This window comes from Ovis aries, chromosome 3 (genome assembly GCF_016772045.2).
Source record: "Ovis aries strain OAR_USU_Benz2616 breed Rambouillet chromosome 3, ARS-UI_Ramb_v3.0, whole genome shotgun sequence".
NCBI classification, from domain to species: domain Eukaryota; kingdom Metazoa; phylum Chordata; class Mammalia; order Artiodactyla; family Bovidae; genus Ovis; species Ovis aries.
This window is the reverse complement of record NC_056056.1, coordinates 136,188,977-136,213,552: the sequence shown is the minus strand read 5'-3', so window position 1 is coordinate 136,213,552 and position 24,576 is coordinate 136,188,977. Positions and strand designations below refer to the sequence as shown.

The following is a 24,576-nucleotide window of genomic DNA, read 5'->3' as shown; positions in this document are numbered from 1 at the left end:
CTCAGGCTAGTGGGGTCTTCTTATCCTTTGGCTGCCCCCAAAGCAGGCCCTCCTCTCACCTTCTATGTGGTCTTACGTAAAAGGGCTCACACCCTCCACCTCACTCAAACACAGCGCTGCAGTGGAGCTAGAGTGGGACCAGTGACACGTGACCCATCACTGCCAGAGGATAAACCTGCAGAGGAGTTTTGGGGTCCTGGGAGATCATGTGGGGGCAATTCCTACCTTGGAAAAGCAAGCATGCCTGTGTCTGCTGCTAGGACTGAATACAGCTTATTCCAGGGCTAGGGGACAGAAGGGAGTGCAGGGGACTGCTCACTTGTTCCTTATCTGGGCTTGCTCTTGGCAGACCTCAAGATGAGCCCATTGCAGGGAAGGAGGGGGGTGAGGACCTGGGCAGGAGCCAAGGGAAGAAGCCTGCCAGCACCGTCAGCTGGCAAACCTAAGAGGAAAAGCGGGCCCTGTCTGTGCCCCATTCCTGTTCCCCACCTGTCTCTCCCCTTTTCCCCCCTTTCCCTGGCCCTGCCAGACTGTCTCCCTGGGTGCCTGCCTTCCCTCCCCTGGAGGGCGGGGCTTGGCTGCACCCACGTGTGTTGGAGTTATATGCTCCCAGCCGGCAGGGGAGCTGGGGAGAGTGGCACCCAGCTGGCGGCTCAGGCAGAGAGCAGCACCATGACCGGCAAGAAAATCTGCATTGTAGGCTCTGGCAACTGGTAAGCAGCTCTGTCAAGGAGTGTGTTGGGGGGCAGGGGGGGGGCTCCCTCGAGTCTTCGGAAGTCAGGGAGGGAGGCTTGGTGAGCAGGAAGCGCTCTGGCTCCCGCTGCTGTCTCTTGCCTACCCCACCAGGACAGAGGGCGCCCCGACCCCTCCTGGCCCTTGCCTCTCGGCAGTGGCACCTGTTCCCCACAGGAAGGGAGCCTCCAGAGGGCTCCCTGCCTGAAAAGCTGTATGGGCGGCAGCGGTCGGGGGCAGTGTTGGGAGATCAGAAAGCTGGCCCCCTTCTGAAGCAGCAGTGTCAGGGAGGCTGAGTCTCCTTTTTACTGCCTGCTCATTAGAGACACAGTGTCATAGGGGATGGGGTGACAAGCGAGGTGGCAAGTACATAATCCAGTGGATACTGTGGTATCCCGAGGTAGAGCACAGTCCCCTCCCCGCCACTGTTCCTGCCTCATCACTCCACTTTTTGTGTTCTCCGCTCCCGCCAGGGGCTCAGCCATCGCCAAGATTGTGGGTGGCAATGCAGCCCAGCTGGCACACTTTGACCCACGGGTGACCATGTGGGTGTTTGAGGAAGACATCGGGGGCAGAAAGCTGACAGAGATCATCAACACACAGCACGAGAATGTCAAATACCTGCCAGGGCACAAGCTGCCCCCCAATGTGGTGAGCCCCAACACCCCGTAGAAAGGGAGCGGGAAGCGGAGGGGGTGCTTCCTGCTGGGAGGGGGCCATTTCATGTGCCACTGGTCTTGAGAAGCATCTCAGGAGGGCTCCTCCAGGCACAGGGTACCCTCGTGCACAGCTCCCAGAGCACTCTGGGACTGAGGACAACCCGAGTGCATACCCCTGCATCTCCACCTTGCCCCGTGGGCTCCCAGGAGGAAAGGGAGGGGGAGAAGGTGAGGAAGTTGGTCTCCATGACAACCAGAGGCAGGTTCTCTGGTTCCCAGACTTGGGGTTCGGGTAGTGCCTGCTGGGCTCTAATCCTGTTACTCATTCACTGGGTGATTAGCAGACATGGAGACTGCTCCTTGGACTTAAGGTCTTTGGTCAAATCCATGTGGCTTACTCCCCACCTAGAAAGGGCAAGCAGGGAAGAGAGCAGGAAGACTGGGGCTCTCCAATCCCAGCTGGGGGCCCTAAGGAGCAGGGTGATGAAATCTTACTTGTCCTCTTCCTCCTGCCAAGCCCAGATCTCACTGTCCCACAGCCAAGGGCTAGGAGAGGGCTGGGAGGAGGTTTCCAAGAGTTCTCAAGAGTCCAGGACAGCTGAAGCGCAGAAGAAATAATGGCGAGGGGGGAGAACAGAGTGTCTTGCTCCTCCAGGTTCAGCCCTTCCAGATTCAACCCCAAAACTACCCTTCCTTCTTCCCCACCAGCCTCACTCTGGTTCCTAGATCTCCCGAATGGGGCTCCACAGGGGCTAGAAGAAGTCTGTCAGGCCCATGAGCACTGGTCACCCCCACAGGTGGCTGTCCCTGATGTGGTCCAGGCTGCAGCGGATGCCGACATCCTGATCTTTGTGGTGCCCCATCAGTTCATCGGCAAGATCTGTGATCAGCTCAAGGGCCACCTGAAGGCCGATGCCATTGGCGTGTCTCTTATTAAGGTGCCAGAGACACCTTCCTGTGGAAGGGGGTACAGCCGCCTGCTGTGGGGCTCAGGGTTGGTGAAGTGAGACCCACAGAAAACTGCACAAGTAGGCCAGGAATCTTCTGAAGAGAGAAGAGTTAGCTCTGGGGGGGCTGGAGAAGCAGACGCCGAGGGCCACTGGGAAGAGGAAGTTGGTTGGGGAGTAGATAAGGTGTCAGTTTGGAGGCAGATGTCTTAGGGAATTTAGATGCATGAGGGATGCCTAGGGGATATGAGAAGCAGGCTGGTTTGAGGAGCTGAGAAGGGATGGAAGCTGGTTTGGAGTACTCAGGGGTGGGGTGTTCAGAGGTGTGGAGGGGTACATTACCTTGGAGAAGTAGGTTGTGGAAGAATTTTTGGATGCTTTCATTTTCACATGAAAACGCTGTCTGCTCTCCTCACAGCAAGCTCTGGCTGCGCTGGACTAGGGGAGGACCTTTGGGGAGGGACACTGACGAACAGTGAATTTGGAAGGGGCAGGATTTCTGGGTGGGAAGCCCTCAGTTGGGATAAAAGGCACCTGTCCTGAGCTCCATCCTGTGCCCAGGGGGTAGACGAGGGCCCCAAGGGGCTGAAGCTCATCTCTGAAGTGATTGGGGAGCGCCTTGGCATCCCCATAAGCGTGCTGATGGGGGCCAACATTGCCAACGAGGTGGCTGATGAGAAGTTCTGTGAGACAACCATTGGTGAGACCCCACCCACCTGCCTACATAGTGCAACTCTAGTTATATCCCCTCCCCATGCTTTATTTCCCACCCATCTAGCCATCTTCTCCCCATAAGGCAGGCGAAGGAAGAAGCATTAGAGATGAGGGGGGTTGGATGCCCCTATGGAAAGAGTTGTAGCTCCTGCTTCAGGCAGGTGTGGGAAGAAGAGTCAAGAGCCCCTTCTTAAAACCTTACCTCCTCCCCAATTTAGGTAGCAAGAACATGGCTCATGGACAGCTTCTGAAAGAGTTGATGCAGACACCCAATTTCCGAATCACGGTGGTGCAGGAGGTGGACACAGTAGAGATCTGTGGGGCCTTAAAGGTGAGAGGGGCACAGAGGCAGCTATGAGGTGAGAAGGTCCTGAAAGAAGGCCTAGCTTAGCTGTCCAACGTTGCCGGGACTCCAGGTGCTCACTCCCCATCCTCACCGAGTAGGACACATGGGAAGCACTGCAGAAGCAAAGCCAGGATCACTCAGGCCTGCAGTCGCTTACCTTCAGACACTGGGCTCCCTTCTTCCTTTCCTCTGTAGCCCCTTGTGGGACACCCTATCCCTGGCTCAAAGGGCTGGTCTGGTGGGAAAGAGGAGATGCCCTGGCGGAGCACCCGGGGTAACGGGAGATGAGATGTCCAGGACACCCAGACAGACTGATGACCAGAACTCTGGCTCCCAGACAGACCTATGGATGGCTATCAGGGACATAAAACAGCCGTGGATGGGTGGGCCGGGTAGACCGGTTTTCAGGGAAAGTCCTCAAGGATGGAGTATAGGGCAGGGCTGGGGAGCCAGGAAGCACAAGTCCAAGCTAAAAGAAGGGAGTGCAGCAAGGGGGGAAACCAAGAGTGGAAGGAGTTGAGGAGTGCACCCACCTTCCTTATGAAGGAAGTGGGCACATCATGGCTGATGGAAGAAGCACGAGGCAGGTGCTGAGGGTCCCAAATGGGGCCTGCGGGAGGGATCCTTTCTCACCCATGACTCCACTCTTCAAAGAATATAGTGGCCGTGGGGGCTGGCTTCTGTGACGGCCTGGGCTTTGGCGACAACACCAAGGCGGCTGTGATCCGACTGGGACTCATGGAGATGATCGCCTTTGCCAAGCTCTTCTGCAGCGGCTCCGTGTCCTCTGCCACCTTCTTGGAGAGCTGCGGTGTTGCTGACCTCATCACCACCTGCTACGGAGGGCGGAACCGGAAGGTGGCCGAGGCCTTCGCCCGCACAGGAAAGGTGGGCCCTGGGGAGAATGGAGCAGGGAGGGTGGAGGGTGGGCCCTGTAGGTGTTAAGGCAGAGGAACCTGGCTTGTGTCATCTCTTGAGCACAAACATTAAGATTGTTGTGAACATTCCCATTTCTTTCCTCTTAAGACCCACCTCCTGCCGGAGCCCCAGTCTCTCCATCTCACACTAACAACTCCCCTCTCCCATTCCCATCTGCCCGTCCTATTTTCTTCACAGTCCATTGAGCAGCTGGAGAAAGAGATGCTGAATGGACAGAAGCTGCAGGGGCCCCTCACAGCCCGGGAGCTGCACGGTATCCTCCAGCACAAAGGCATGGTGGACAAGTAAGTGTCGGGCCCAGCCCCACTCATGAGGGAACCATGGCCAGAAGTGCTCTCCCCGTTCATCATCTTCCTGAACCCTCCTCACTGCCCACTGTGAAGCAGGCAGAGAGGGAAAGGTGGTCTTATGTTTACACACAGAGCCAAGAGCCTGGAGAGGGCCTAGTGGGCCCACTGTCCCCAGCTAGTGCATTGTCTTTGAATTCTTTCCAGTCTAGTGCTCTTTATACCACATTGCTAGGACCCTTTACATGGCCTCCCGCTGTCCTCTGCTATGTGGGTGGACAGGAATAAGCTTCTGTGACTGTCTGCCTTTCTGTCTATCACCTTCAGTCTAAGCCACTTATTTGAGGCCATCCCTTCTGTCCTCGAATACTGTCCTGGGTGGTGAGGTGTGAGGAAAAGGACAGTCTTCTTTTCAGGGAGCACCGAGACAGTGGGGGTGATGAACTGATCTGACCAGAGCTCTGTTGATTTGAGAAAGAATCATAGAGCAAGAGAATTCGAAACAAGCTCAGAAGATCAGCTCACGACTGGTCAGGTAAAGCCTCCTGGTAAAAGGAGCAGCCTGGGAAGAAGGAAACTGGCATTTACTGAGCACCTTCACATAACTCCTAATCACTTCTTCACTACTTTGTTATACTGACTCCCTTTTACAGCTGATGATAGTGAGGCTCAGAGAGATTAAGTGGCTTGCCAAGTTGGAACAGAAGTTGATGCCAGGAAATCATGCAGGCAAGTTCAATATGATAGGGAGAAGGGCAATAAGAACCTGACCCTAAAACCCAGGGCTAGGAAATTCAACTTCTCAGCAGTTGGAAATTGAGAGCCAGGGTCTGCTTGAGCTTGAAGGCGGGAGAGCAAGGAGTAGAGGGTTAGGGGTGGAGGATTGGGGGCTCGTCTGGAGGCCAAGCTGGCTCTGTCCTTCCCCATTCTAGGTTCCCTCTGTTCACAGCTGTATACAAGATATGCTACGAGAACCTGCCAGTGGGGGAATTCATCCTCTGCCTGCAGAATCATCCAGAACATGTGTGAGCAGGCCTGAGGCCCAGGCCAGGCAGCCTCTTTATCAATGGAGACAGGCAGAAGCTTGGGGTGCCTGGCCACCAGGAGCTCCGGGACTCCCCACAGAGCAGCGTCTTCTCAGCTTTTCACTGAGTGACAGGAGGCTGAGGGCCCGGGTTCCTGCCTGGAGATCCTGAAGCAGCCCACAACCTCTTGGCCATCACATCTCACCGGAAATGGAGTTGCCTAGTCCCTCTCCAAATGGGGAGCTTTCTCCCTATCCTGTGAGAGGGGCAGAATCAACCCCAGAGTGGCCTGCTTTGGGCCTGTGGGGGAAGGAGGGGAGGGAAAGGGAGGTAAGGTAAGGGCTGCTTCGTGCTGCCTCACATAGACCAGAATTCTTGTCCCCATGCCTCAGCTACAAGAGGGATGAGGCAAGGGCTGCAGGGAGGGGTCTGGGCTTTTGAGCTGACATGGCCCCAGGGACCCCTTTGCTCTGACCTCTGCCAGGCCCCACGGGGTATCAATGGATCTCTCAGTGTTTGTTCATAAAATACAAAGATCTCAAACAACCGCCTTCTAGCTTCTCCTAGCAACATCTGTGTCCTCAGAAAGCTCTGGTCATCTCCCCTTTCCCCCTCCCCCAGGCTGCCCTGGCACCAGAGTTGCTGCCACGCTGGCATCTCTGGCCCTGGGGCTTGTCATTCTCTCTTGGGACTTCCCGGTCCCTAGTTCTTTGCCAGCTCCTCCCTACCATGCGTGACCTTTCCAGCCTCTCTCACCCTCCCCACCAGTACCCTCTTTGGGGAGGAGGAACTTAATCTGCTGACAGAGCTACACCTTTTCATAGCAAACTCAGATCAGCCTGCTCCCTGTGACCTTTGTAACTGCTCTGCCTCCCTTCTTGGGAGCTCTAGTGGGGGGAGGTGTCAGCTGGGTCCCTCCTGCTGCTGACTCCCCAAGACATCTTGGATCCTTACCTCCTCCTAAACCCTATACCCAATTCTCAGCCACCCCTAGAGCAGCCAGGGCAGCTAACCAGCACCTGTACCTGGAGGCCAAAGGGCCAGAGAGTGGGTAAGGGAGGACGAGCAGGTCGCCATCTTGGTGGTCCTGACACTCCAAGGTCAGCTCTCCTTTGTCACCTGAAGGCCTTCTCATGCAGTATTGACTTCTCTAGCACCTCAGGAGCTGGGAAACTCATGGAGGTGGAAAAACAGTCAAACCACACTACCCCCTGGGGTGAGAAGAGGAGGGAGAGATCTGTGCTTTGCAGTGGCCTTGCTCCAGGCTAGAATGGCAGCAGGGGAATGTCACAGGTCAGCAGCTTGAGCCCTTGGCTATAAATAGAGCCCGAGGGCTCCTGTCACTTACAGCAGAGGGTCTCAGCTTCCTGTGTGGCAGTGCCTGGCACACTGTGGCTCTGACCAGCATTAAGTTAATCTTCCCTTACTCCTGGACAAACCAGGCAGGAGCTTGAGAAGAGGAGTCACCCTCACCAGTGAAGGGCAGAGCTTCCTGGGTCAGGCACTGAGGCTGGGCCCAGCTCGGGTGCTGACTGGGTCCAGAAACTGCCTCTCCAGGAGGTCAAAGTCAGGGCAAAATGACAGCTCCTTCCCTAGGCTGCAGCTGCGACACTCTTGGAGAGTCAGAAACCTTTGCTTATTTTTGTTCACTCCACCATTAACTGAATCTGAGGCTTCTGAATCAGGCCTACTTGCCTATCGAAAAAAAATTTTGCCTATCCAAAAACCGATTTGTTTTTTCCAGAAACAAGTTGGGGAAGGACGCTTAACTGCACGTGGCTGTGCATGTGCAGTGGTGCATCACTACATGCGTATGTTTTCACTCATGCCACAGGAAAAAGGAAGGAAGAAATCTTTCCTCGATTGTCCCGGCCACTCCCGGCCCCTTGCTAGGGTGCCCACGTAGTCCCGCTTTCCCCAGGTGGCATCCCCCCCAACCCAATCCTTTCCGGGCGCTTCTTTGGGGCTATATCATGCCGCCTGCAAGCGGGGAGGTCACATATGGGACAGAAACATTACGGAAATGCGACCCTTGCGTTCACTCCGTGCCCATAGCCACACCTGCCGCAGTCCTGGGCGGCCCAGGCCTCGCGCTGCGGGTCGGATTCCTACCTGAGCTGGGCTTAGGGCCGGTGGCGGGGAAGAGGGCAGCTCCAATCTGTAGGGGGCGCACAGTCCCCTTCAGAGGGCTGACTCCTAGAGAACCTACCTAGCTACCGGAGACGTCACTGTGCCACAGGCTGAGGATTGGCTGGTTTTCTCGGAGAGAAAGCTCGCCTTTTCTCTGGTGACTGAGTATCCTAAAGTTCTGGTTCCAGAACATGGGTCGCAACTACAACCCCCAGAAATCAACGGGCCTCTCCGAGAGGAAGACTCGTCTGAGGATGCGTACTAAAGGCGCCTGACCCGGAAGTCGGAAGTTCAAAGGCGGAAACCAATCAGAGCTGCGACCGGGGCGGGCTCCCGCCTTCGTGGGCGGGGTTATGATGCGTCCGACGTGCAGGGCTCTACCCTCGTCAGGAGCCAAATTCTAGAGGGTAAGGGGGCCAGGGGGCGGGAAAAGTGTGGTGTTCGGCACCAATAGCGCTTCAGCATTCAGTGTTGTTCCTGGGCCACTATCCTTACTAGTCAGGTCCCGGGTGCCGCTTCCGGCTACGCTCGGAGGTCGCGCAGGCTGGAGGCCTCGGTCGGACGGGAGGCAGCGGCAGCATCCAGGTACGCCCTGAGTCAGGCCGGAGCCCGGGCCGCCGGTGTGCTGCGGCGCGCCCGCTGGGGCCGGCCTTTCTTACCGCATCCTCGCATACCCAGTCTTCGGTGTCCTTGAGGTTTACCGCGTATCGTGCGCTGCTTCCGGCCCAGCATCCTCCTCGCTGCCGTAGGTTTCTGTCAGGCGTTGACTCCACCGCGCGTTTTGTCCTCCACGCTCTGACTCTAGTAACTCGGACCCTTTCTCATCTTGTAGTCCGCTGTGCCCTGAAATGCAGCTTTCCCGGGCACCCGTTCCTGTTTTATCGATTTACTGGCTCCACTCGTTTGCTGCTTTCAATTCCTGGGAAATGTCTCCCTCCCTCTTCACTGACGTAAATCCTCCCAATCCTTCTAACGACTGCTGCCCGCCCTTCTCCACCTTTCTGCTAACTTTTCTTGAGCCCTCGCTTTGTCTCTGAAGTCGAAAAATGCCTCTTTTCTTCCGGTCACCGCTGTCTTCTACTTTATCCAACAGAATTTGGGACGCACAGCTTATCCCCATCAAACCATAAACTCCTTTGGGACAGAAGCCACCTTCTCTGCAGCCTTCATACAGTGAGGCTAGATAGTAGATGAAAGGTAAATCTAAGCTGAGGTGGATGGACCCATTTGAGGAAATGAGTTTTCCAGAGGAGAGAGATCAGAGCTTTGAGGTTCTCCCGTGTTCAGGGGGCAGAAAAAGAAAAAAGAGCCACAGTCTGAAAACGTTTTTATAGATTACACCCCTGTGTCATTTTTCATTATGGTTCTTGTTTGTTTGTTTGTTTTCTTGTTATTCTGAAACCAGTCTAACCCTGTAACAGACCCTTGAGCTTTATTAAGAAACCTGATGCCCCATAGATGAGAAGGTTCTCCTGCTAACCTCAAAATTTTTCATTTTCAAGGTTAATCCTTCTACTTGGACTTCTAATGTCCTCTTTTTCTGGGCCATCCTAAATCTTATTCCATCCCACCCACATCACTCAGTTTAGCCACCAGTTTCTTCTTTTCTTCTCTGGGAGTTGGTGATGGACAGGGAAGGCTGGCGTGCTGCAGTCTGTGGGGTCACAAAGAGTAGTATCTGACTGAGTGGCTGAATTGAACTTCTTCTCTGAAAACATTCAAATCTCCTTATCAGTAAGCAAAACAAAACTAGAATTTACTTGACCTTGTGTTACCTTCACAAGCCGCTACTCTTTCATTGCCATTCCCTTAACCAGTAAATCACAGTATCGGTTCTTATCTTTGGGGTGAAAGGGGGTTATGATCCTTCTAATCATGTTTCTCTCTATCCTAGAAAAATGCATAGACATGTTGGGGTTCATGGGCCTTTTTCATTCTGGCCCAGTACACCCGAAAGATAAAGCATACCTCTGTTAGTGGTAGTAACTTGATAGCAGTGATTTTCAACCATTGTCATGGTTAAATGAAAGAGCATTCCACGTGTTTCTGGAATTTCCTACCTGTTTTCCTTCCCTAATTGTTTGCTTTCTTCAAACTGGTGTTCCCTTGACTTCACTCTCTTTGGTTTTATCCTCTAATTTGGTATCACTTGTTATTTCCGTATGTATCTGTAGCCTAGCCTCTTTCCCAGGATTTGTTCCATATTTGCATATCCATGTGCCTGACAGACATCATCACGTGAATTTTGCATTAAGCATCTTAACTTGAACATGTCCAATTCATGATCTTGGCTGACGCTTCCTGCCACCACCACCATCCCCATACACACATATAGACACACCTGTTTCTTCTCTTTTCTATTAACAGTATCCCACTGCATAAAGTTTCCTCAGTTGTTAACTTGCAGAAACATCAACTTTGCCCTAGCCCATCCAGTTAATAAGCCTTGTTCTACTTCCAGAATAATTTCTTCATCTGTGTTCTCCTTTTCTACTGCCCTGCTTTAGCTCAGGGTCTGAAAAGAGTTTTTGTTAATTTGAAAATAGAAATCTCAGGTTGGATTAGACAGGAGAAGAGATTCTAGAAATTTTTCATCAGTAGATCTTCTATCACCCTTCTAGGCAAGATTTACCATCCTGTTTCCAGCCTTCTTCCTCCAGCTCTGAGAAGAGGTGGTCCTATAAGTGGTTAGCGTCTGGCTAGGGTAATGGGGGATAGGATGAGAAAGAATAAGTTAGGCGAAGTTTGAAGGCTGCCAGCTCTCTTTGCTAGGAGCTTATTACCTTAGTAGGACTTGCCTGTAGCTCAAATGGTAAAGAATCTGCCTGTGATGCACTAGACCAGGGTTCGATCCCTGGATCAGGAAGTTCCTCTGGAGAAGGGAATGGCAGTCCACTCTGGTATTCTTGGAGAAGGAAATGGCAACCCACTCCAGTATTCTTGCCTGGAGAATCCCGTGGATGGAGGAGCTTGGTGGGCTACAGTCCATGGGTCGCAAAGAGTCGGACATGACTGAGCAACTTCACTTTAATACTTTCACTTATTACCTTAGTGTTCTGCTGTGTGTGTGTGTGTTTCTGTCTCATAGCTTAGAGGCCTTTTAAACTTCAAATAACTTGAAAACAGCTCTTTCTTATCTTGCCCCTGTGCCATTTGGTTTTCTTCCTCTGACATTATTTAATGTTACTTTCAGTAGCCACTTGGAATTATGATTCAAGGAAGCTGTGCCTCAGCTCAGCATTGGGATCCACCCTCAAGGACTGGCTCAAAGGCAGTGTTCAACTCATGGGACTTACTTTGAAAAGTAATTAGACATCTTACCCTACTCAAGATCCCCTCAACCAGCCAATTTTGAACTTCTCTCCTTTCAAATTCTTTAAAGAAACCTATTCTCACTAACTGCAGTCAGATTTTTAATTCTCTCAGAGTCCCAGATTGAGGAACATTTTGTTCAAGATGAGAGATTCTCATTCTAAACTTTCTCTTGTTTCCTAGCTCAGAATACCCAGGGAACACTTAAATTAGAAGTAATTTATCTCAAGCAAATGTGAGTTAACAATTTGTTGGGGCCTCAGTAAGTTTCTTTTTAGCCCTTGGGATAGGTTCTTGGTTTTATGTTTGAAACTTAGAATTAATGCTGTAGGTTATGTCTAATTGAAACAATATAAACATACTATTGGCACTATTTCAAGGATACTATGGCTTAAACAGATGCTTGAAGACCAACCTGGGAATCTGAGCCATAAATAAGATGATTTTATGGGAAAACAAATTGGATATTGCCCAGAAAGTTCCTATTTGATCCTCCTTGACAGAATAATATACTGCTAATATTTAATCTTTGGCTATTTCCAATAATTCCTTACTGGCCAGGAAAACTGATGTGTGCCTAAAGTAATGCACCAATTAAGAACATTTCTAGGTGGTCTATACCAGTCACTTCATTCCATAAACATGGAGGGTCAAGTGTTAGCTGTGATGTCATTCATATACACCTGGTTTGAGCGGTGTTTCTGTACCTTGTATGCAGACTTTATTTGCCCTTTTGAATCTTAATTATCTTTCTGTATGTGCTGTGCTTAGTTGCTCAGTCATGTCCTACTCTTTGTGACCCCGTGGACTAACCTGTCAGGCTTTTCTGTCCACGGGGATTCTCCAGGCAAGGATACTGGATTGTCATGCCCTCCTCTATGGGATCTTGCCAACCCAGGGATTGAACCCAGGTCTCCCGCATTGCAGGCAGATTCTTTACCAGCTGAGCCACCAGGGAAGCCCAAGAATACTGGAGTGAATAGCCTGTCCCTTCTCCAGGGGATCTTCCCAACCCAGGAATTGACCCGGGGTCTCCTGCATTGCAGGTGGATTCTTTACCAGCTGAGCTACCAAACTCTGCATGTGAGTAGCAGCTATTCAAAACAGAGTGCAACCAGATAAGCAGGGGACGGGGCTGGGCAGATGAGGCCTTATCCTTGGGTCTAAATCCAGTCTGTCTTTATAGGGGACAACATGCCAACTGCCAAGCAACTAGCTGACATTGGCTACAAGACCTTCTCCACCTCCATGATGCTCCTCACGGTGTATGGGGGCTACCTCTGCAGTGTCCGAGCCTACCACTATTTCCAGCGGCGCAGCTCCCAGCGCCAGGCTGCAGAAGAACAGAAGACCTCAGGAGCCCTATAGAATTGCGGGGCTTTTTTCCTTGAGCAGAGAGGCCTGAGGCATGCTGTGGAAAGACTGCACCTGCAATCATTTCTGAGTCAAGAGGACCAGGGCCTTACTGGCTTTCGAACTCTGTGGAAAATGCCCATGTTTTCTCTGGTACAGCCAGTTTGGAGAGGGTATCGAATCAAAACAGGAATGGGAGGGTGACGCACACCTATAGCCATTAAATACTTTGCCATATCTGTGTCTTGGTGCTTTTGTTTACTTGAATAGGGTGTGGACCACAGAGGTGGAGCCTTGACTACCCATTTTCTAGTCACAGATTAAAGAGTATCTTGAAAGTGATGGTGAAGTCTCAGTCATGTCTGACTCTTTGCGACCCCCATGGACTGTAGCCTATCAGGCTCCTCCGTCCGTGGGATTTTCCAGGCAAGAGTGCTGGAGTGGATTGCCATTGTTCTGCCTGTTAAGTAGTTCTAGGGGTAGTAATCTCAACTCTCATGATCTCAATGAAAAGAGTGCCCCAGCACCTGTATAAATCCCCTGAGAAGACTGTAAAGACCAAAGCTTTTTTTTGGTCAGGGGCCATTTCTGGACCAATTATTATGTCCAAGTAGTGGGGTTCTGTGGTCAGCATGGCCCCACGTGTCACAGGAGGCAGAGGCTCCTGTTTAGTGGCTGTATCAAAATTGCATGAAGTAGAAGAGGGATAGTTCTTAAAATGTGAAGGACTTTTGGGCAGCCTATAGTATTGCAGTCTATCTCCTTAGGGACAGTGGGTATAAGCATCAGGTTCAAGTTCTCTTCTTGCAAAGAGGATATGAAAGAACAGCATTTGAGGTAAAACCCAACTATGAAGAGAGACTTGCCATTTCATTTTGAGCTTTGAGACTGGCTTGTTCATGTCATTCTCGGTAATTGCCAAATAACCCCTGTGGACACCTGTCCTCTGCTCTCATGTACACACTGCTCTGACCTTTGTCTCTCTATTCCTAAACCTATCACCTGAAAGCCCTGTTCCAGGATTTTAAAACTCAGCTTTCCTATATCCTCAACCCTTTCCTCTCATCCTTTCTGGACATGCTAATGGAGGACTTCACTGCCTTCTCACTTGCCTGTATAGTAGGATCATGGTTCTCAGCTCCCCAGTGCCACTTCCAATAAAACTAGTCCTTTTTGAGGAGCTTTCTTATATTCTCATTTTCACTGTTTTAAAACTTGAAGACTTTAACTCAGTGGATTCCTTCTCTTTTCTTCCCATCTGCTCCTTTGTGGCCGATTCAGCGTCCCTGTCGAGCCTGTGGCCAGAGCCAATCCTCTTAATAGAGCCCCTGCCTCCAGCCTCACCCTTAGCCCCAGACTTTGTTCCCTTAGTTATCTAATTCAGCCTCTTCCTCAGTATACGCTTGCTTAAGTGGTAGTTCCTGATTTAAAAGACTGGTTTGAAGTTGAATGAGAGAATTCACATTAAGTTTAATACTCTGGTACATGACAAACAGTAAGTGTCAGCTATTCATACCTGCTGCTGACCTCCACACCTGCATCTTCCAGGCTGACCTTTTGAGCTTCAGATACAACCAGTTGCTTGCTATATCCACTCGAATCTATAGTCCTCTCTTATGTGACATGTCCAATACTAAGCATTTCTTTGTATCTCTAGGACCTGTTCGTGTTTTTTCCCCTTTGTTTTCACTATCATCTGCGTCAGGAATATAGGGGTCTTATTACCTTATTCCCTGTATGCTACTGCCAACCAAGTAATTGTCTTACTAATTTTTACCATTTAAACATCCATTTGGTCAGTTCTACCCTTGTCATGTCTTGCTTACACTTTTGCAGAAGACTTTTCGTTCACAGTTCCAATCTTGACCTCATCAGATTTGCTGCATTGTTATCTGATAATTAGATCTATATTGGCAACAAAAGGAGATGATGGCATTCTCCTGCTTCAGATCCCCTTTGAAGCTCAGCCACAGACATCAGGTTAAGAATCGCTGACCCAGGGACTTCCCTGGTAGTCCAGTGGCTAAGACTCCACGCTTCCAATGCAGGGGGCCCAGGTTCGATCCATGGTCAGAGAACTAGATCCCTTATGCTACGACTAAAGATCCCACACACTGCAACAGAGACTGAAGATCTTGCATGCCACAACTGAGACCCAGTGCAGCCAAGTGAGTTAAAGAAGCCCTCACCTATATGGTCAAGTCCAAACTCCTTAGTATGGTGCATCCTCAGGTCCTTCAGATTTGACCCACCTTTACGTTCCTACCTCATCCTTTGTGTTCTCGTAGCATCAAACCCCTCGTGTGGTTGCACGTTGTTTCTTGTCTCCATGCTTGTTCGTGCTTTCTCTCTAAATGGAACCTCCTCTCCATCTTACTGTATCCTTTTTCCAAAAAGGTTTCTCTGACCCTTCACCCTCCCACGCTGGGCCAAATATCTATAGAAGACACCATTTTTTCTCTTAAAAAAAAAATCTTTAAAAGCACAGATAGTTGAGACAATTTTGAAAAGAAAGAAGATGGGTTGGGGCTACCAGACACCAAGACACTATAGAAAGCTAATAGTAACTAAGTGTTGTATTAGTACAGGAGCAGACAAATAGACCAATGGCATAGAAAAATAAACTCAGACACAGATCAATATCTATATCTATATATATATATGAGAAATTGAATATGAGAAGATACATCACAAACCCATGAGGAAACCCATAGTCTCTGTTGTTATGGATACATAGGTGGTTGTAAAAGTATAAAAAATGGATTGCAAGGACAACAGTATTCATTATATTGGGGATGAGGTAAGGTGGAACAGGGTAGAAGCCGAAGGAGGCCTTAGATGGAAACTCTTTCCTCTATTCACAAAACTTCAAACACCAGATGTTTTTCCCACACCAATCAATGTTCCAACTCACCAGACACTATGTCCTTAGTTCAGTTCTGCCACTAAGTTACCTGGAGTTAACACGGACACCACAGGTTAAGGGCCTCAATCCCAGAAGACTACCCCCAACTTGAGCTATCATTCACAAGTAGTGGGTCTCCAGATTACCCACTTTTGCCTGACAGCTATAGATCCATTCCCACGACTCCTGCTCAGGCTTGACAGTTTGCTATGATGACTTATATAACTGAACTCAGAGAAACCATAATTACCAGTTTATTATAAAAGATACCACTCAGGAACAGCTAAATGGGAGAGATGCCTAGGGCACAGCACCCTATCAGCACCTCAGTGTGTTCAATCCAGGAGCTCTCTGAACCCCACTGTTAAAGAGTTTTAATGGAGGTTCCATTATATAGGCATGATTGAATCATTAGTCATCTGAAGATTAACTCAGTTCCTAGCAGCTCTCCCCTCCCAGGAGATCAAAAGAGTAGGGCTGAAAGTTCGAGCCTTGTAATCTGTCTTGTCTGTTTCCTCTGGCAACCAGCTTCCATCCTGAAATTATCTAGGGGCTCACCACCATTAGCAAATAAAGACACATCACTCTGCAGATTCCCAAAGGTCTTAGAGGCTCTGTGCCAAGAACCTGGGACTAAGACCAAAATATATATTATATCACATCACAGGTCTATTAATTTTTTCTTTTACAAATAAGATTTGAAGTAAGACAAAATGTTAGAGGTATTAATTCTGGGAATTGGAAATATGAGAGCATGTAACATTATGCTTTTCTCTTTTTATTCCAGTTTCTCAAAAAGTTGAGGGGAGAAAAATACATTTGATAGCTTCCTATTATTTACTACAGAGGTTCTCAGCAGAAGTGGCACTCCCCCCCCCCCGCCCACGACAAAGGTGAAAGTGTTTTGATTGTCGCAATGATTGGGAAGCATCTCTGGCATTTGGTAGGTGGAGGCCAAGGATACTAGACTTCTTACAGTGCCTGGGATAGTCTTGCACAACAAACTGTCCCAAGTCCTACACAGCTATCAAATGTCCCCATAAATATTTAAGTGAAAAAACAATTTATAATTAGCTGAGCATATAACCTTACACAAAGTATTTTTGATACAGTTTTTGGTATACTCTGAATTCTCTAGGTATGCAACTTCTGTATAAATGAAGGGGAGATTGTACAGTATTTGTTTTATTTAGAACTTTTGTTCACCATTTAAAAAAACCATTTCACTGATGGCAGAGCCTGTTCCTGGCATTTGGCTCTCTGATAAAACACAATAGTATCAGTCTCCATTTGTAGCCCTTATATTCATCATGGTGAACGTACAAAAGTGCAAGCATCTGAGTGCTAGTATAACTATGCCCAATATTTATGTATGGAAATAATTTTATTATAAATTCTTTTTAAAAAGTATTCTTTATATTACTATAGGATATTATGCTGATTTTTAAAAATTCTGTGTGCTAAGTTAAATGTTAATTGCATTTAAGGATAGCAAAGTGAGTGTTACAAATATTTGTTATACAAAGTAGATGGTTTAGAAATAATCCATTCATATTTGGTTGACATTTGCTATGGTACTGGGTGATGGTTCAATTCATTTCAACTTGGCTAGGCCAGGGTGCCTAGTTATTTTGTGAAACATCAATCTGGATGTTGCCATGAAGGTATCTTTTAGATATAATTAACATATTAGCCAACTTGGAGTAAAGCAGATTATCCTCCATAGTCTGGATGGGCCTTACCCAATCCGCTGAGGCCCTAAGAGCAAGGACAGAGTTCCTAAAGAAGGAATTCTGCATCAAGTCTGTAGGATATAAACCCTACCTGAATTTCCAGCCTGTGGATCTTACCACACCCAATCAGCTCAGGCCCTAGGAGCTAGGACAGAGTTCTTACAGAAGGAATTCTGCATCAAGTCTGTAGGATATAAATCCGACTTGAGTTTGCAGCCTGTGGATCTTAAGGCTGTAACATCAACTCTCACCTGGATTTTCAGCCTGCTGGCCTGCTCTACAGATCTCAGACTTACCAGTCCCTACAATTGTATTAGCCAATTCCTTGAAATAAATCTTACTCTCACTCTTATTGTCTCTCTAATGTATTAGTTTTGTTTCTTTGGAGAATTCTAATAGAGTAGCAGTATATAGTATGCCAATATGTATCTGTCCAGTCTTATTTCCTGCCTAGGTTCAGTCCTCTCCTGCCTCATTTTCACTTGGAGTACCTACTGTCTTTTCAAATACAGCTTGTCAAAACCTAATTTCAAGCAATTGTTTGGTATTTACTACCCTGTGCCCAAGGTCAGGGGCGGCGGCCAAGAGGAGCTACCCCGAGCCTGAGGTAAGGAGCAGCAGCTGCGCTTTGCTGGAGCAGCTGTGAAGAGATACCCCACGTCCAAAGTAAGAGAAACCCAAGTAAGACGGTAGGTGTTGCAAGAGGGCATCAGAGGGTAGACACAGTGAAACCATAATCACAGAAAACTAGCCAATCTGATCACACGGACCACAGCCTTGTCTAACTCAATGAAACTAAGCTATGCAGTGTGGGGCCACCCAAGATGGGCGGGTCGTGGTGGAGAGGTCTATAGAATGTGGTCCACTGGAGAAGGAAATGGCAAACCACTTTGCCATTACTTTGCCAATACTTTCAAGTATTCTTGCCTTGAAAACCCCATGAACTTGCAGCCATGAAATTAAAAGACGCTTACTCCTTGGAAGGAAAGTTATGACCAATCTAGATAGTATATTAAAAAGCAGAGACATTACTTTGCCAATAAAGGTCCATCTAGTCAAGGCTATGGTTTTCCAGTAGTCATGTATGGATGTGAGAGTTGGACTGTGAAGAAAGCTGAGCGCCAAAGAATTGAGTGCTTTTGAACTATGGTGTTGGAGAAGACTCGAGAGTCCCTTCGACTGCAAGGAGATCCAACCAGTCCATTCTAAAGAAGATCAGTCCTGGGTGTTCTTTGGAAGGAATGATGCTAAAGCTGAAACTCCAGTACTTTGGCCACCTCACGCGCAGAGCTGACTCATTGGAAAAGACTCTGATGCTGGGAGGGATTGGGGGCAGGAGAAGGGGACAACAGAGGATGAGATGGCTGGATGGCATCACGGACTCGATGGATGTGAGTTTGAGTGAACTCTGGGAGTTGGTGATGGACAGGGAGGCCTGGTGTGCTGCAATTCATGGGGTCTCAAAGAGTCGGACACGACTAAGCAACTGAACTGAACTGAGCATGAACTGTATGTATTTAATTAAAAAGAATTAAGAAAATAGACTTATGTGCTGTCAAATTAAGATGAAGGAATATAATTAAGTTCATTGGTTATTACGCTAAGTATCAATGGACTGGATTCTCTCATTAAAAGACAAAATCTAACAGATTTGGGCTAAAAAGGCAAATCCAAAATATATATAGTTTCCAATACACATACTCACTAATACAGAGAAGTTGAAAATAGATGGGTAAGACGTATCAGACAAATGCAAACCAACGTAAAGCAGTAGTGATACTATTAAGAAAAGTTAAAAAACACTAAATGGAATAAATAGATCATTTGGTAATATAAAAAGACATAAATTATGAAGAAGAGTGGTTATCATAAATTTGTCTGCAACTAAGAAACTGAAGGAGAAATTCTTAGGAATACAGGGAGAACAGGATAAAAATACAATGATAGTGAGAGTCTGTATTATACTTTGTTCAGAACTGAACAGCACTAGAGGAAGAAAAACAGAAGAAATGAGGAATACAACAAACCTGATACACAAGTATGTGCATATATAATAAATACAGAAGAGATAATTTTCTGTATCTATAGAATACTTATAAACACTGATTATTTACTCAAAAATTTTTAAAAATAATTTAAAAGTAGAAATTTTATAGATCGTATTCTCTGATCACATCCAATAAAATTATAAATAAATGATAACCTCACTACTTGGAAATGAAATATTCCTGGGAAACGTTCAAATCAAAGGGAAAAAACAAAACTGAAGATTTTTACCTTCTTTAAAAGCAATAAAACAATAGTTCATTCAAAACTTCAGGATACAGCCCAAGGTCATGTCAGGAAACATGCCCTTAAATGCCTGCGCAAGGAAAAACAAAGGTAATGGGCTTTAAAAATAGAGATGAAAACCACTGGCTACTGGGTCAAGGTCAAATTCCCTATCATGATATTTAAGACCTCTTTTGCACTCCCAAGCAACCAACCCTTTCACAGCACTTTTAATATTTAAATAATACAAGGAAATCTTTTGTTAATGAATGGCAATACAAGTTTGTATACTCTTTTCCTATCAAAAATTTTAAGTGTCTATATCTTCTTACCTAGTTATTTCTGTGCTAGGACTCTAGCCACACAACTGTATGATATATTCATTCAAAGGTATTATCTGCAGTATTATGTTAATAGTAAAGAAACTTAAATAAGCTCAGGAGTTAGTTAACAAATAATGGTATACTCATAAAATGGAATGTTATAAGTAAAAACCAGCAAAATATGTATGGTATAATCTCTTATTTTTGTTTTAAAAGAAACACACTTGTATACACTTGGTTATCTGATAAGTGGTCCCAGAAGACTATATACCAAACTGTTAATAATTATTAAGGTGAAAGGAGAGGTCAGGCACTTAATTAGTTGCATTTTTTACAATGAGCATATCTGATTTTTATAATAAAAATATTTTTTGAGTTATAAACATATGAAAGCTGAAGGAACTTAGAAATAACACTTATATACTTATTCCTCAGTTTTAACTGACTTATATTGCCACACTTGCTTCAACAGGTTTTTTGTTTAAAGGGAAAAAAGTGTTCATTTGTATCATATCTACTAGTTTTGAAGTTTTTTTAAGGTACATGAATATATCCTCAATATAACATATTTTCAAATATAGACAAATAATTGTCCCTCCGCCCCTTACCCAACACCCTTCCTATTTCCCTACTCAGAAATTACCTGTGTTGAGCTTGGTTTGTTCCTATTACCATTTTCAATGTGTTTACATGTACATAAAGAAATATATGTTGATTGAATTATCTTTTCTCTGGTCTCTTCAACTATTCAGAGGCCAGAGCCTCAGGAGAGAAGGACTAATGGGCAGAGCCTGGGACCCCACAGCTCTCCCCACCGTTAGGATCAGCTTTGGTAGCAGAGCTACAGCTTGTCCTGGGAACGCTGCTATAGGGACAGAACAGCCATACTGAGGGCCACAAGGAATACATCCATACTTGTGCAAGCCACAATTCCTTATAATAAATTACTACTAGCAAAGAAAGTCATGTTATTGCTAGAAAGTTTCATATTGTTTCCTAAACATCTTTCATAGAAGCCAGTTGAGTGAAGGTAGATTCCTAATCTACTTTTATAGGCCTAGGGCTTATGGCTAAACTCTTCCTGATGAGGCCTGCCTTACAAGAGACCTTACTGAGCTAAAAGGAAAAACAGAATTGTATGTCGATGGCTGAGGTGAAGGTGGTACAGATAACCTTACCATGTATAGACCTATGCCAATTCATAGGCCCCCTTTTAAAAAAGCCATTTCCTTTACCTCTTTAAGGTCGGGTCCTAAGTCCTAGGATAACACTCTCTACAACTGGTTTTAGAAAACTCCTCTTGCTGCTTAAAACTTTGTGCCTCCCATGATCTACCAGTTAAAATTTAACTCTAGCCTGATAGTCAAGGTTCTTCACAATCTGGTCCCAAGCCACCTTCTTATTCCCATCTCTTGCTACTTTGGTCCAACTCCAACAGATTAGAGTTCCCTGAAAATGCCACATACTTGTTTTTACATTGGAAAAGCTTTTTAAAATTATGAATTATTCCAAACTTATTGAAGACCACCAAAAATAAAATTTCATATGAAATGCATACTCTCCCTCCATAAAGATAAGCAGTATCCATCCTTGTATGTTTCTGTATGTTTACTACAGAAACACCCTAAATATATTTCTGGGTTAAACAAGTAATGTAACTCTGCATCAGACGGGACACACACATATATATATATTTTTGCAGCTTGCCTTTTTCACTCAACATTATGCTTCTGATATTTATCCTTTGCAAAGGTTAATTTTATGTGTCGAGTTGGCCACAGAAGATCCGGCCAGTTGGTTAGAGTATTCCTGGTGCATCTGAGAGGGTGTTTCTGGATGACATCGATATTTGAGTCTGTAGACTGAATAAAGCAATTGCCCCCCCACCCCCAGCGTGGTTGGGTCTTATCCAATCCATTGACAGCCTAAATAGAAAAGGTAAAGTAAGCTCATACAAGGCTTCCCTTGTAGCTCAGTGGTCAAGTCAAGCATCTGCCTTCCAGTGCAGGAGACACAGGTTTGATCCCCAGTCCGGGAAGATCCACTGCAGAAGGAAACGGCAATTCACTCCAGTATTCTTGCCTGGAGAATCCACGGACAGAGGAGTTTGGCAGGCTACAGTCCATGGGGTCACAGAGTCAGACACAACTTAGCAACTGAACAACAACAAGCTCATACAACTCAACATAAAAAAACAACCTGATGAACAGAAGACCTGAATAGACATTTTTCCAAAGAAGATACCCAGATGCCCAAAAGGCACGATGTTCAACACTGCTAATCATTAAGGGAAATGCAAATCGAAACTACAATGAGATATTACCTCACACCTATCAGAATGGCTACTGTCAAAAAGACCACAAATAAATGTTGGCAAGGATGTGGAGAAAAGGGAACCCCAGTACACTGTTGGTGGGAATGTCAACTGGTGCAGCTATTATGGAAAACAGTATTGGAGGTTCCTCAATAAACTAAAAATGGAACTACCATATGATCCAGTGATTCTCCTCCTCGGTATAAACCTGAGGAAAATGAAAACACTAATTTGAAAAGATAACATGTACCCCAATGTTCATAGCAGCACTGTTTATAATAGGCAAGATATGGAAGCAATCAGTGTGTCCATCAACAAATGAATAGATAAAGAAGATATATTATACACACATACACACAAAAAATGGAATATTACTCAGCCAAAGAGAAGAATGAAAATTTGCCAACTGCAACAGCACAGATGGACTTGGAGGGTATTATGCTTAGTGAAATAACACAAATACTCTGTTATCACTTATATGTGGAATCTTTTAAAAAATATATATGTCAAACTATCATAAATCAGTAACACTTTAATTTTTTTAATTAAAAAATATTTATTTGACTGACCAGGTCTTAGCTACAGCATGTGGGATCTTCAGTCTTTAGCTGTGGCATGTGGGATCTAGTTCCCTGACCAGGGATCAAACCCAGGTCCCCTGCATTGAGAGTGCAGAGTCTTGGCCATTGGATCACCAGGGAAGTCCCTTTAATATTTTTAAAAGGTAGAGTAAGAGGGCCGTCTTTCTACTTGACTGTCTTTGAGCTGGAACATTTGTCTTCCGCTGCCTATGGACTTGGACTGCAGCTTTCCCCACTGGTTTTCCTAGTTTTCAGGCTTTTGGACTCAGATTGGAACTATACCATCAACTATGGCCTTCTTGGATCTCTAGCTTACTGACTATAGATCCTGAGATTTCTCAGACTCCAAAACCACATGAAACAATTCCCTGTAACATTTTTGAAAATTCATACATAAATATATATATGTCCTACTGGTCTGGACGACACATCCATATTAACAGGAAAACTTAGCTCTTCATTTTAATTGTTGTATAATATTCCAATTACATGAGTAGATTAATTTATCCCATTTCTCTAGTGGAAAAATCACTGATCTTTTTCCACTTTTCCCCTACTTATAAACAGCAATGCGATTAATTCCCTTGTTCTAGTTTCTACAAAAGATACTTAGCTTTACTAGTTATTAAGTTGCTTTTCCAAGTTATGTCAATGTTACTCACACTGGCAACATTTCTTCATTCTGTTGGTGTAAAGTGGATTCTATTCATTTTACATATCATTGATTTATAGTAAGGTTGATCACCTTTTTAGTGATTATCCATTGGCATATTCACTCTCTAGGAATTACCTATTCCTATCCTTTGTTCCCTCCCCTCTCCTTTTCTTCCTATTGGGTTGTCCTTGTCATTTCTTTAATTATATACACTCTGGATACTTGTATTTTGTTAGCTGTATGTACTGCAGGCTTGAGATAATCTTCTGGACCTTTTCAATTTGGTGGGGGGTGTTGGTGGTAGTGTATTAGTAAGAACTCCAGCACTGTCTGCATCATCGTGTACAGGTCTTCCCAAAACAGGCCCAGAGATAATTAATCTGAGATCAATTCTCCTGCAAGTTCTTACCTGGGGATAAGGTTAGTGGTTGTGATGTTTCCCAGACCACAAAGGAAGTATGCATTTAGGTTCTCAAATTCACATGAAGTGTGGGCCCAGAATTTGAGAATATTCTCAAGAGCATCCTGACCTCACAAGCCCAAGCATTCAAATATCTTTGCTTTCTCCTTTGGCCAACTGCGTGGATTTTTCATAGTTCCCTCCTTTCGCTGCTGCTTTAACTCAAGGTCTCAGCTCAGCTCCCTGCATGGGGCCACAGTCTTATCTCTTGTCAGTATTAAAACCCAAGTCTTTATTCCTTCAGTAACTGCATCAGGTGTTTTGCCTTCTGCTCTAGTTTTCAACTGCTTTGCATCTTTTATGTCAGTTTCTTAGAAGCTCAGCTGTGCATTAAAGGGAAAAAAAAACCAAAAACCACCTCAAGTTTATCCACCATTTCTAGATGTTTGTTTCATATCAACCAGAACTGATATCTTTCATAGACTCCCATCTCTCCCAAACATAATACCTTCCTATTCCTGTTTTCCTGGCAAAGTTCTACTCATCTTTAATGGTCCAGCTCCACTTTCAAGTTTTCTCCCACCTTGCCAAGAACAGTTTAGAACAGTTGCTATCACATTGTATAATTTTTTTTTCCCCTTTCCTTACTGGTGTCTGAGCCCTCTGAAAGTAGAAACCAGATCTTGTTCGTCTTTGTGTCTCTAGCTTCTCTGCCACAGTGCCTATCATCAAGTAGGCACTTGATAAATATTTCATTGAAGTGAAAATGTCTTCCTGCAGGCATACTGGATCTAAAGTCTGAAGAACTTGGTTTAAAATAGGCATACTACCACCCACTAACTACACTTCATGATTGGTTTTAGGATTGTGAAAGCTCATGATATATAACAGGCAATCTAAAATGTTTGTGTTTTTTGAACAACTTCTGAGACTGTTTTGTCACTGTGGCA

The 24,576-nt window shown here is 46.1% G+C and overlaps 2 protein-coding genes across 22 annotated transcripts; both read left to right on the top strand.

Moving 5' to 3' along the window:
* Positions 1-627: 627 nt before the first annotated feature.
* Positions 628-6,196, top strand: GPD1 (glycerol-3-phosphate dehydrogenase 1). 3 transcript variants are annotated; one of them, XR_009599908.1, is made up of 9 exons: positions 628-713; positions 1,206-1,383; positions 2,189-2,329; positions 2,900-3,038; positions 3,271-3,383; positions 4,053-4,286; positions 4,515-4,621; positions 5,029-5,159; positions 5,278-6,196. XR_009599908.1 is itself a non-coding variant. In XM_060412616.1 (8 exons), exons 1-8 carry the CDS (start codon positions 673-675, stop codon positions 5,651-5,653), a joined length of 1,050 nt encoding a protein of 349 aa, XP_060268599.1. In that variant the 5' UTR covers positions 628-672; the 3' UTR covers positions 5,654-6,196. The 3 variants fall into 3 exon arrangements, 2 of the variants coding, with proteins under 2 accessions (XP_060268599.1, XP_060268600.1); XM_060412616.1 differs by lacking the exon at positions 5,029-5,159 and having other exon boundaries at positions 5,557-6,196; XM_060412617.1 differs by having other exon boundaries at positions 5,029-6,196.
* Positions 6,197-8,120: 1,924 nt separating this feature from the next.
* On the top strand, positions 8,121-12,681 carry LOC101119459 (cytochrome c oxidase assembly protein COX14). Of its 19 annotated transcripts, none has more exons than XM_060412620.1 (5): positions 8,300-8,364; positions 8,873-8,976; positions 10,973-11,083; positions 12,091-12,174; positions 12,278-12,681. In XM_060412620.1, the coding sequence occupies exons 2-5, from the start codon at positions 8,970-8,972 to the stop codon at positions 12,457-12,459; spliced, it is 384 nt and encodes a 127-aa protein (XP_060268603.1). In that variant the 5' UTR covers positions 8,300-8,364; positions 8,873-8,969; the 3' UTR covers positions 12,460-12,681. The 19 variants fall into 19 exon arrangements, with proteins under 19 accessions (XP_027823151.1, XP_060268615.1, XP_060268609.1 ...); XM_060412621.1 differs by having other exon boundaries at positions 8,300-8,524; XM_060412622.1 differs by lacking the exon at positions 8,873-8,976.
* Positions 12,682-24,576: the final 11,895 nt, after the last annotated feature.

What these genes read in the sequence shown, in the direction of transcription:
- GPD1 (XM_060412616.1), top strand. Translation starts at nt 673, where the DNA reads ATGACCGGCAAGAAAATCTGCATTGTAGGCTCTGGCAACTG. An exon ending in GTTCTGTGAGACAACCATTG is followed by an intron (nt 3,039 to 3,270) that starts GTGAGACCCCAC and finishes TCCCCAATTTAG; the next exon opens with GTAGCAAGAACATGGCTCAT. An exon ending in CCTTCGCCCGCACAGGAAAG is followed by an intron (nt 4,287 to 4,514) that starts GTGGGCCCTGGG and finishes TTTTCTTCACAG; the next exon opens with TCCATTGAGCAGCTGGAGAA.
- LOC101119459 (XM_060412620.1), top strand. An exon ending in CATGGGACTTACTTTGAAAA is followed by an intron (nt 11,084 to 12,090) that starts GTAATTAGACAT and finishes TCCCTTCTCCAG; the next exon opens with GGGATCTTCCCAACCCAGGA. An exon ending in TGAGCTACCAAACTCTGCAT is followed by an intron (nt 12,175 to 12,277) that starts GTGAGTAGCAGC and finishes CTGTCTTTATAG; the next exon opens with GGGACAACATGCCAACTGCC.